Source organism: Tachyglossus aculeatus, chromosome 16 (assembly GCF_015852505.1).
Source record: "Tachyglossus aculeatus isolate mTacAcu1 chromosome 16, mTacAcu1.pri, whole genome shotgun sequence".
Taxonomy (NCBI): domain Eukaryota; kingdom Metazoa; phylum Chordata; class Mammalia; order Monotremata; family Tachyglossidae; genus Tachyglossus; species Tachyglossus aculeatus.
Window position 1 is genome coordinate 20389278 of NC_052081.1, and position 13030 is coordinate 20402307.

The window sequence follows — 13030 nt, forward strand, 5'->3', positions numbered from 1 at the left end:
CAGTTTATTGCACTCAGTATTCACTTATATTCACTATCCCCAATACTGTGTAGTCACTGTAGCACAGAACATGTTATAAAGATTGTTTATTTTTGACCAATTGTTTTGTAATATTCTGTAGCAGGGAAGCAGCATGGCCTAGTGGCAGGAACATGGGCTTGGGAATCAGTGGATTCTAATCTCGGCTTGGCCATTTGTCTTCTGTGTGACCTTGAGCAAGTCACTTCACTTCTCGGTGTGTCAGTTACCTCGTCTGTAAAATGGGGATTAAGAGTGTGAGCGTCATGTCGGACAGGGACTGTGTCCAACCTGATCAATTGTCTCCTATCTGCCCCAGCGCTTAGAACAGTGCTTGGTACAATAGTAAGCACATAACGAATACCATTATTATTATTAGTAACATTTTGCTTTAGATATGCTCAGTTCCTCTTTCTCACCAACTTCATTTCTAAGACCACCATTTCAGTTCAAGAAAGCACTAACCTACCTTGCAGTTGGGTAAATTGTGTGTGTTTTTTTGTGGGGGAAGTCACCATGATTTGTTTAACTGGCCATTAGAATGCTGATGTTCCATCCTATACAGTTTGCTTGAAACAGGTATGTGTCAACACTATTCAGGTTCTTCCTTTTGCTCCCATTGAATTGCGGGTTTTAGCGCTAGTAAATTTTCCTTTATTGTCTTCACAGTTATGAATGCAGGGATGAGGAAATATTTCCTACAAGCAAATGATCAGCAAGACCTAGTAGAATGGGTAAATGTTTTGAACAAAGCTACAAAAATAACAGTAAGAAATCTACTTATAAGAAATTTACTTTATTTCATAATGTTTTATTCTCTAAAGTTGAGTGCATTGGAACATTTTCTGCTTTTCTTTAAAATCCTAGCTGTGTGCCTTTCTTAGTGCGTTCCTTAAAAATGATTGGAAGGTAAACTGTATTTTTGAAACCAAGTCCGTTGTTTCTCCAAAATTAACAGCATTCAGTGCTTTCTTCAAAATATATTGAGCTAAAATCCAAAGTCTAAGGAGTTAAGTTAGCGAAAGCTGTTCTCAGGGGTTAGATTGCTTTTTTTATGTATGTTGCTCCAGAACAGCTTGTTACCACAAGCAGAAAACACCCACACGTTACATCTGATCTCTACGTGAAGTAGAAGCTATTTTAAGGGTGTTTATCTTTGTGCAGCTTTAGAGAAGCAATTTCATAGGCTGAGTCAAAAGTGTACATTCTTGCGAGAGTCAAACTGAACCTGATTCAGATGTAGCCAGTTCTCTTAAAGCATATTTGCATTGCACATTTTGGGTCGCGTCCTGTTGAGGAATTAGGGAAAGTTTTTCCGACTTTAGTTGTTGGATGAAGCAGTTGGCATATATCTGCAGCGTCATTCAAAGTGAGAGTACTGTAATATGATTTCTCTTTTAAATGGAGGTTCTTCAAGACTGCAATTCCTACATTACAGGAGAACTGACTGTATTTACAATTCACATTTTAACTCAAAATAATTTGTCCCTATTTTGGGTTACTTCAGGAAAATAACCTTTCCCGGGGTCCGTGTTTGATGAATTTTAATTGTGCAATTTGTAGTAGAGAAAATATATTTTATTCCATTTCCGTTCTGCATTGTATCTTACTGTAGCGTGGCTCAGTGGAAAGAGCACGGGCTTTGGAGTCAGAGGTCGTGAGTTCGAATCCCGGCTCCACCACAAGTCTGCTGTGTGACCTGGGGCAAGTCACTTAACTTCTCTGAACCTCAGTTCCCTCATCTGTAAAAATGGGGATTAAGACTGTGAGCCCCACGTGGGACAACTCGATCACATTGTATCCCCCCCCCCCCCCAGCACTTTGAACAGTGCTTTGCACGTAGTAAGCGCTTAACAAATGCCATCATTATTATTATTATTATTTAGCAACCCCACAAAATATACAGACTGGGGACACAACCATGATTGTCTGATACTTCACCCATGGTTTCGGAATCCCCACAATACTTTATGACCCAGGGGTGCATCTAATACCCCTAATACCTCACCATAGGCTACTCCGAAACGTACATCCCATGGAGAGATCAGGTATTGTGTGATATTCTGTCCCAGATTAAAACCAGCCCATTCCGTAACCATCCCAGAGACAAAACCTGCATGGTTTGATGTCTCATCCTACCCGAAAACCTGATTATCCTGAAATTTTGGTCGATCGCTATGGATAGCTAAATTCCTTACACCTCTTCACACCTGGCAGGAGAGCTGAGTTTAAGCAATCAATAATGAATCAGGAGACAATCTTGGAGGAAACTCTACCTACGGGTTGTGTCACATTTTCAAGGTATAGAAGAGATCCCTTTGAGCAGATGTCCAGAGAAGTCGTTGAATTTGGGCAGGGGACCGGTGGAGGAACGTCGGCTTCATTTAGAAGCAGGTTGATGCAGGTGCCAGAGCATGAATTGCATCTCAGAGGAATGAGTAATGAAAAGAATTGTCAAATTTCAGCAATCCAGTGCAGCACTGCGGATTTCTGAAACAGATGTAGTAATGCCAATATAATAGATAGTAATAGTTTAGTGCTCTGCACACAGTGAGCGCTCAATAAATACAATTGAATGAATAAATAAATGAATGAAAGGAAGCCTAGTGGAAAGGGCCTGGGACTGCAGGGCATTGTACTAAGTGCTTGGAAAAGTAATAATAATGATAATGATGGCATTTATTAAGTGCTTACTATGTGCAAAGCACTGTTCTAAGCGCTGGGGAGGTTACAAGGTGATGAGGTTGTCCCACGGGGGGAATCACAGTCTTAATCCCCATTTTACAGATGAGGTAACTGAGGCACAGAGAAGTTAAGTGACTTGCCCAAAGTCACACAGCTAAGTTGTGGAGCTGGGGTTTGAACCCATGACCTCTGACTCCAAAGCCCGTGCTCTTTCCACTGAGCCACTCTGCTTCTTGCTCACAACGATCTTTTAGTTTGGGGGGCAGGGGCGGGAATCACTTGCCTTGGGCAAATCACTTCTCTGGCCCTCAGCTAGCTCATCTATAAAATAGGGATTAAACTATCTTCCCTCCAACTCAGACAGTGAGCCCCAAGTGGGAAAGATACTGTGTCCAACCTGATTTGCTACCTCAGCACTTAGTACAGTGCCTGAACCATAGTAAGTACTTAACAAGTACCATAAAAAAGTTATGATCTCTCTACTATGTGTTAAAATTTGCGGGTTAAGAAATCTGGCATCAGTTTTCAACAATGCAGATATACTTATTAAATTGATTGAAGAAAATCCCCACTGAAGAGGGGTGTTCAAAGGTGTAGGGAGGTTTTCCAAAGGTTTTAGCATGGTACAATCTATTTAGTTTTTACTTTGTATTTGTTGAAGGTAAGATGAATGTTGCTGTTCAAACCATGGCCCAAATTCTTCAGTAACTTCGAAAAACCACCCCCATAGTCACCCTATGACTGCAGCTTCCTACAAAGACTCAGAATCATGTTACAACTATTCATTTAGTTAATGTTACGACATTCTGCTTTGAACTACTTTATCAAATATTAAAATAATAATGTGTAGTGAGTGATGTTTAACATAGGATGCAGTACATGAAAGCATTTCATATTACTTTTCCAGAGGTTCTGAAATAGATCCCAATTTATAACTTGTGGGAAAATGTACCGCCCAATCCCCCGGCCTGATGCCGCATTTTCAAGGAGCGTTACATGGGTGTATCCTGTTGCATGTCTGTGTTTGATTTTTGCAAGTTGATGTATTAAATAATAATTAGTGGTGAACAGTTGAGCTTCTTATAACTTAATTACTTATTGTCTGATGTAATAATGATAGTATTTGTTAAGCATTTATTCCGTTCTAAGCGCTGGAGTAGATGCAAGGTAATCAGGTTGTCCCACGTGGGGCTCACAGTCTTAAACCGCATTTTACAGATGAGATACCTGAGGCACAGAGAAGTTAAGTGACTTGCCCAGAGTCACACAGCTGACAAGTGGCAGAGCTGGGATTAGAAGCCATGACCTCTGATTCCCAAGCTTGGGCTCTTTCCACAAGGCCATGCTGCTTCTCGGTGTATTCAAAAGATAAACATTCTTCACAGAAATGGATTATGACATTTCAGACATGGGGTGCACAGTTTAAATAGGAGGGAGAACATGTATTTAATCCCCATTTTATAGCTGAGGAAACTTGAGACCCAGAGAAATTAAGGTACTTGCCCAAGCTCACACAGCAGACAAATGGCAGACCTGGGGGTCCAGCACTTAATGCAGTGCCCAGCGCTTAGTACAGTGCGTGGCACATAGGAAGTGCTGAACGAATACCGTTATTATTAGCCTGTGCTCATTCCACTAGGTCAGTCTGCTTCCCAAATGACGTTTGATAGTGTTCTTGCAAGTATTGTTCTTAATCAGGCAACAAACAGAATTCCCTTCAAGCCACCTTTTCCCAGTTTTTCCCCGGAACCCGCCGCACTTTCCTTTAGGCATTTTGGGGTTCAGCTTCCTCTTTTCATTTCTCCCACATCATCCCTCCGCCGTCCTAATTTCTGGACCAACGAACTTTCAGGTTATCCTTGTCTCCATCTAGATCACTTCCAATCCCTTCCTCTGGCTCATGGCTCCGACCCTCTCCCTTCAAAGTGGCTGAGGGTCTTCATTCCCAACTTTCTGGCTCCCCTGGTCCTTCCCAAGCCTTTCTTCTGATTGGCTCAATTGTAAATAATGTCAAATAAAGCTTTAATTAAGCTTCCCGTATGGAGGGGCTCTTAGGAGTGAATCTTCTGGGTTTCCCTTTTCCTTCCCAAGCATGGGAGCTAGTTGAAGTGACCACCGCAGGCTCTGAAAGCAAATATTTCTTAATCAGATAATTATAAATTCCTTGTACCTTCCCAGGTGCTTAGTAGGTGCTTAATTAAAGTCATTATTACTAGGACTCACAGTTCCTGCGGCGATATGCAAGATCAGTCAGTCAATCATTTGGGACACCTGCTATCTACAGAGCACTTGGGAGAGTACAGTATTGTTGGTAGACCTGATCCCTGCCCTCAAGGAATTTACATTCTAGGGGAGGAGACAGACATTAAACTAATGTTGCTGAATTGTATTTCCCAAGTGCTCAGTGCAGTGTTCTGCACACAGTAAGCACTCAATAAATACAATTGAATGAATGAGTAAGCGAATAATTTGCAAATGGGAGGAAGAAAGATCGTCCTTTTAGGGTGGTAAATATTGTACACATCAGCAGATATATGGGCAATAAACATAGGAGCTAGAATAGTCATCCTATCAGCAAATAGCATATTCACACTATTAAGGTATTTTGTCATGATGTAGCATGGCCTAGTGGAAAGACCATAAACTTGGGAGTTAGGAAACCTAGCTTCTAATTTCATCTCCTCATTTTCCTGCTGTGTGACCTCAGCCAAATCACTGAACGTCTGTGTAAATACCTGCTCCCCCATTCTCCTGGACTCCGTGAGCCTCATGAGGGGCAGGGACTGTGTCTGATCTGATTGCATGGTCTCTCCCCAACACTTAGTACAGTGCTTAGCATATAGTAATTACTTAACAAATATCACAGTTGTTACTACTACTATAAAATGTTGGAAAAAAATGATTAAACCATTTCAGTAATGCAGTGGAAATGTGACATTGAATACTTCATAAACACAACTTTAGCTTGTGAAGATCTTTGAGACCATTTGTGCTTGCGTAAATGTTTAGTGTTAGTCAACAATATTTTAATGTCTGCATTGATGAAGTGTAGTTTGGTGTTGCTACTTATGGCTTGCCATCAGAATTTCTAAGAAAACTGTCAAATAATTTTTACCACATGCACCTCAGAATTGCATAGGTATTCTCAAAAATCTCCATGCCAGTGTGGAACTTTTGTATTGCGAGGTGAATGTCTAAATGCATTTGAGTTTTTGCCAGAGGAGCACATAGTGTGAGTTATTTGGAAGCATACAATAGGATTAAAACACCCCGTCCCTGCCCCCAGAATTAGTGAACCTAGCAAGTAGACACACTCACTGCCAACTTTGCAGTAGATAAGGGTGAAACCAATAAGTTCTCAGTGATAACATGACCAGTTCAGGTTAGAACAGGTAAGATTAAGGGTTCAAAAGCAGGTTTGAGCACTTATTTCCCACTCCCATCCCGCGAGGGCAGCATGCCAGGTCTTGACTCAACATGCTACAGAGGACTGTTTGATTCCTTGAATTTAAAACTTGCCCCACTTTCCACCCTTAGCTTTATCGTCCTGTGGAGAGTTTCTGGCTTCCATCTTCTGGTCAATGGCTATTAGGAAGCCTGGTCTCGGCCTCTGGCTTGCAAGTGCTTAGTACAGTGCTCTGCACATAGTAAGCGCTCAATAAATACAACTGATGATTGATGATGATGATTGGGCTGAGGAGGGAGGTGTTTACTGGTCGCTTTTTGACTCCTGCCTATCTGCTTCTTGTCAAATAAGGGGTTCTGCTGCTGGCTGATTTTACCCAAATGTCCACTCTCCCAGATCCTGCCAGCTTCCCTCCACATGGTTGGGGCAGATGGTTGACATTAGCCACTACCTGAGCAGATGCTCAGACCAGGGATGCTGATAATAATAATAATAATAATGATGGTATTTGTTAAGCGCTTACTATGTGCAAAGCACTGTTCATTCAATCGTATTGAGCGCTTACTGTGTGCAGAGCACTGTTCTAAGCACTTAAGGGATACAAGGAGATCAGGTTGTCCCACGTGGGGTTCACAGTCTTAATCTCCATTTTACAGATGAGGTAACTGAGGCCCAGAGAAGTTAAGTGGCTTGCCTGAGGTCACAGAGCTGACAAGTGGCGGAGCTGGGATTCGAACCCATGACTTCTGACTCCCAAGCCCGTGCTGCTCTTTCCACTGAGCTATGCTGCTCCTCTAATGCTGATTTGCAGTTCCCTCCAGCTCCCTGGATCAGCATGCAGTGTCAGATGGCCGGAGAGGGCCTCAGGGCAATAGCCTCCCACTTTCTGAAGTCCCCCAGCCATGGGAGCCCCTCTAGGGACCACTTTTTTTAAAAAAAAAAATGGCATTTGTTGAGTTCTTACTATGTGCCAGGCACTGTTCTAAGTGCTTGGGTAGCTAAACAGTTTGGACACAGTCCATGTCCCACATGGGGTGCACAGTCCCCATTTTACAGATGAGGTAGCTGAGGCCCAGAAGAAGTGAAGTGACTTGCCGAAGGTCACACAGCAGACAAGGGACAGAGCCAGATTAGAACCCAAGTCCTTCTGACTCCAAGGCCTCCTGTGCTCTATCCGATAGGCCATGCTGCTTCTACAGCTGCCGTGTGTCCTTCGGCTGCTAACCCTTTTCTGTTTTCCTGATAATGGGATTATGCCCCCAGCAGCAGTGGGGAACCAATGGGGAGGTGTACGTGGGAGGGCGTAGACGGTTCTCTTGCCTGGCCAGCAGACAAACAGGAGGGGATGTCAGACATGCCAAGCCCGGTCCCTGCCCCTAAACAAAACCAGGACCCAGCCATCCAACTGCCAGGGTCCCTAGCAGAAACCCCCAATTACAAAGATCACAGTTACAAGGGATTTTTTTTTTAAGTAGGCCGTGAAATAAATAGAATACAAATGAATATGAATAAAGATCTGAATGCTGAGGTGGATGATGGGATATCATGATTAGGGAGGTGGGGGGATTAGTCATTGAATGTCTCTTGGGGCTTATCTTGAGTATTTAGAGGAACAGCGTAGCTAGTGGATAGATCCCGGCTTTGCCACTTGTTGGCTATGTGACCTTCGACAAGTTACTTAACTTCTCTGTGCCTCATTTTCCTCATCTTTACATGGAGGCGCCGGGACGGGAAGCCTTAGAGTGTGAGCTGCATGGAAAAGCAATGGGGCCAACTGGAGAACCGTGGGCCTGGGAATCAGAATGACGTGGGTTCAAATACCAGCTCTGCCAGTGGCTTGCTGTGTCACCTTGGTTAGGTCACTTAACTTCTCTGTGCTTCAGTTTCCTCAACAGCAAAAATGAGGATGTGTTTTCTCCCTCCTATGTAGACCGTGAGCCCCATGAGGGACAGGGACTATGTCGTTTCTAACTTGTAACTCCATTTACAAGTAACTAAGTACTCTAGTGCTTAGATAAGTGTGTAACAAGTAATAAGTGCTTAACAAACAATAAAAAATCCTAAAGTACTCAGTATTCAGGTAATCAGATTTTCAAAGAGTTCAAAAGTCAATTGTCTGCAACAAAACCATGGTCCCAGCTCACTTCTTCCCTTCTTCCTTATCATTCCCACCACCTCCTGTTGTTTCGTAGGCTGGGCTGAGGAAACATGAACATGGTGCCTGCAGCCAATACACCCACACTTCCTTCACAATCCCAGATTCCCAAAGAGTTCTGTGGAAACCAAACAAGGAAGTAGAAGAAAAGCTGGGGTATTTTAGATCTGCTGCGTAGTCTGAATTGTCTGCTTTGTGATTTTCCTGTAGGCTCACCGTGATTTCATTTAATACGTGCATGTGAGCTAATATTTGTTTTGAGAGAAGTCTGCCTTTTAATTGGGATTCTTCACATGGCCCACTGATACATAGTCCCATTATTTTTCTAGCCCTTTCTCTGCATTTTATAATGGCATTGGCGCTCAAACCATGTATTGCTGTTTAGATGCTCCTTGAGGGCAGGGATCATGTCTATCTACTCTTCTGTTGTATTTACCCAAACACTTAGTCCAGAGAAGTGGAGAAGCAGCATGGCCTAGTGGCAAGAACCCAAGCTTGGGAGTCAGAGGGCGTGGGTTCTAATTCCGCCTCTGCTCCTTTTTTTTAATGGCATTTATTAAGTGCTTACTATGTGCAGAGCACTCTTCTAAGTGCTGGGGGGATACAAGGTGATCAGATTGTCCCACGTGGGGCTCACAGTCTTTATTCCCATTTTCCAGATGAGGTAACTGAGTCACAGAGAAGTTAAGTGACTTGCCCAAGGTCACGCAGCAGACATGTGGCAGAGTTGGAATTAGAACCCATGAGCTCTGACTCTCAAGCCCGGGCTCTTTCCACTGAGCCATCACTTGTTTGCTTTGTGACCTTGGGTAAGTCACTTAACCTCTCTGTGCCTCAGTTACCTCATCTGTAAAATGGGGATTAAGAATGTGAGCCCCACGTGGGACAACCTGATTACCTTGTATCTACCCCAGTACTTAGAACAGTGCTAGGCACATAGTAAGTGCTTAACAAATACCTTAGTTTTACTATTATTACAGAGCTCTGCACACAGTAATTGCTTAATAAATACCATTGATTGATTGTCCTTCATCTGTAGTGGTCTGAACCCCTAACTGCTGTCCATTCCCAATGGGAATAAGTGAAATACAGAGTGCTGCTCAGTATTTCCTCTCTCAGCTCTCTCCTTATGTGGGAGCGTATGAGGCCCTCATATCCCATTCCCACAAACTCATCCTTCAGCCAGAGACAGATTGGAGCCATGGAAGCAGGCTCAAAGCCACCCAGCTGGGCTCTGCCATGGCCTGGATGCCTCAGTCCCCATATTCTATCTGTTATATATATATTATATATGTTTGTACATATTTATTACTCTATTTATTTATTTATTTTACTTGTACATAGCTATTCTATTTTATTTTCTTAGTATGTTTGGTTTTGTTCTGTGTCTCCCCCCTTTTAGACTGTGAGCCCACTGTTGGGTAGGGACTGTCTCTATATGTTGCCAATTTGTACTTCCCAAGCGCTTAGTACAGTGCTCTGCACATAGTAAGCGCTCAATAAATATGATTGATGATGATGATGATGAATGATATTCTACCTTCCAGACATCACGGCTAGGCTAAGAAGGGTGGGGGGATGAGGGCCAGGCAAACCAGCAGAGCCCTTCTTTCATGCACCCAGAGACTTGTCTCTTACTGAGAGGAGCAGTTGCCCTTATTTTCAAATTTCAAATGATATCTCCTCCAGAAAGCCTTCCCTAACTAAGCTCCCAGCTCCCCCCACCCCACACCTTTTATGGTATTTAGCGCTTACTATATGCCAGGCACTGTACTAAGTGCTGGGGTAGGTACAAAGTAATCAGGTTGGAGACAGTCCCTCTCCCACATGGGGCTCATGTTAATTCCCTTTTACGGATAAGGAAGCTGTAACTTCTGTGAAGCAAACAAGTATATATAGTAATTGTTTATTTTGTATCATTTATTATATTACTTATAATTATGGCATTTTTTAAGCACTTACTATGCACCAGGCACTGTGCGAAGCGCTGGGGTGAATACAAGCAGGTTGGGTTGGACGCAGTTCCTGTCCCACGTGGGGCCCACAGTCTAAATCCCCATTTTACAGATGAGGTAACCGAGGCACAGAGAGGTTAGGTAACTTGCCCAAAGTCACACAGCAGATAAGTGGCGGAGACGGGATTAGAACCCAGATCCCTCCGACCCCCAGGCCCATGCTCTATCCACTACGCATGTACATAAATGCGGGATGCAGGGTAGAGTGAATAAGTCTGCCCTTAATGGATATGGACTATCTATTAGCTACTTGCTTTTCTATTGCACCACCTAGTCACTTGAGTCCATATCCATTAAGGGCATCCCCAGGGCATAGTAAGTGCTTAAAAATTTCTGCAATAATTATAATAACTAATATAATAAATAATATGAAATAAGCAATTACTATTTATACTTGTTTGCTTCACCCACCTATAAGCTTCTTGAGAGCAGGGAACAGGTCTGTTAACCCATTTTACTCTCCCAAGCATTTAGTTCAGTGCTCTGCATACAGTAAGTACTAAGTACCATTGATTCATTCATTCATTCAGCCATATTTATTAAGTGCTTACTGTGTGCAGAGCACTGCTAAGCACTTGGGAAGTACAGTTCAGCAATAGAGACAATCCCTGCCTATAACGGGCGTACAGTCTAGAAGTTGGTCGATTACAAAAACTGATTAATTTAAACATAATTAGGATTTAGCTGTTTGGTGGGGATGCTGCCTCTGGAGAACATGTGGTTTGCCTGCCCTGACCTTGTAAATTCCCTGAGGGACAAGGACCATGTCTAATTATCACCTGTATATTGTCTCCCAGGGCCTAATAAAGTGCTCTGTCCACAGCAAGCACTTAATACATACTATTACTACTGTCTATTTCCTAAGACAACTCCACTAGAATTCATAGGTTTTGATTCTTCTCCACCCCGTGCCTACCTCTGGGGGAGGATGTACACTTATTGTGATGATTGCACATGTCTCCAGGCAGGCATTCATTAATTCATCCAGTCGTATTTATTGAGCGCTTACTGTGTGCAGAGCACTTTACTAAGTGCTTGGGAAGTACAGAGGCAGTTACCAGCAAAGATTGTTCATAATAATAATAATAATGGTATTTGTTAAGTGTTTACTATGCACCAAGCACTGTTCTAAGCACTGGGGTAGATAGAAGGTAATCAGGTTGTCCCATGTGGAGCTCACAGACTTAATCCCCATTTTACAGATGAAGTAACTGAGGCACAGAGAAGTTAAGTGACTTGCCCATAGTCACACAGGTGATAACTGGCGGAGTCGGGATTAGAACCCACGACCTCTGACTCCCAATATTGGGTATCTCAGAAATGCTCATTTCTAGAAGTTCTCAATGATGAAATGCCAGGTGACAGTTTTTGTTGCATGGTATTTCGAATTTCTTTTCTAATTTTCCCCTCAAAAAGTTTTGGTTTATAAATGTGTATGAATTGCTACATACTTGATAGTAAATGAAATCTAGGTATCGTTAAGCCTGTACAAGTAACATAGCAACCTACTTATTTCGGTATTTCTCAGGAGTGACCTCTAAATGAAGACCTACAGAGTAATCCTGTTACCCTGATTTTTCAGGTACCAAAGCAACCAGATCCTCAAACTCATTCTGATAATATAAATCGCCAAGTTGAAAATCCCGGTGGAAAGAAGCAAGTATCTTATCGAACTGAAATTGTTGGTGGAGTACCTATCATTACGCCAACTCAGGTAGTAACGTAAAACTAAATATCTCTGACTTAAATTTTTGATTTCACATTGCAGTGTATTCACATTGCTACCTAGTTGATCCTCAACTTCATTAGCTACACAATTAAAGTCTTTTGGGAGTATGCTCTTCTGATTAGTTTTGTGGTTGCCTGCTCAGCAAAGACTAAGACGCAGGTACTTTGCGGTTTGATCTGTAGATGTGTTAACTTGTGTTTTTAGTCAACTCATTTCATTGCTGTATTTTTCTTTCATTCATTCAATCGTATTTATTGAGCGCTTACTGTGTGCAGAGCACTGTACTAAGCGCCTGGGAAGTACAAGTTGGCAACATGTAGAGAGGGTCCCTACCCAACAGCGGGCTCACAGTCCAGAGCAGTTTCCCTCTGTAAAATGAAGATAATACTGAGCCAGCAACTCACCAAATTTTGAACAGTATGTTTGCAAAATTATTTTATTTTAAAGGTGGTGTTACTTAAAAAACACAGAATCCGATCCAGTTGTTCAAATTTTGCATTAAAAAGCATAAACCCCTGTTTATTGTTGGAAGATGTGTGTGTCATAAGGTGTTATTAAAAGAGATGTTTTGGCCATGCCAGTCGTGAGTTCACATGTTCCAGACTTTTAAATGATGTAAACAGAGGAAGAATAGCTCATAATTACATTCTGTGCTGGATCTTTCACGCTTTGTTTGCAAGACAGGCAGAGAAAATTCTTAACCCACATACCTTTTTCCAGTGTGTGGAACCAGACGGGCCAGGATTGTAGAACTTTTCCAGAGGTAGCTATCTAGTGTGATTTTAGTTAAAGCAGTAGCTAGATTGACTTTCTAGCACTTTGTACTGTCTCAAACTTGAAAATATGAGTTGGAAAAATTTACGTCTACATTGTGTAGAGTAGTAGTAATTATTAAGTGCTCGCTTGGGGAGGTGCTCTGTATTAGGCATTTAAAAAAAATTGATTAATGAAGTGGCACATTCCCTGGCCTCAGGGAGCCTACGCTCTGGAGGAGACAAGCATAAAAATAGTTGCAACTTGGT

At 42.4% G+C, this 13030-nt stretch overlaps 1 protein-coding gene across 8 annotated transcripts in view; it reads left to right on the plus strand.

Annotated features, from left to right (window-relative positions):
• Positions 1-13030, plus strand: part of PLEKHA1 (pleckstrin homology domain containing A1) — a 77693-nt gene that overhangs the window by 43267 nt on the left and 21396 nt on the right. For 6 of the 8 annotated variants that reach the window (XM_038757642.1, XM_038757644.1, XM_038757645.1 and 3 more), the window contains 2 exons: positions 688-785; positions 11862-11993. In XM_038757642.1, the coding sequence (XP_038613570.1) occupies positions 688-785; positions 11862-11993 (230 nt within the window). The remainder of the gene's footprint in view (positions 1-687; positions 786-11861; positions 11994-13030) is intronic. The other 2 variants (XM_038757646.1, XM_038757643.1) reach the window with 1 other exon arrangement.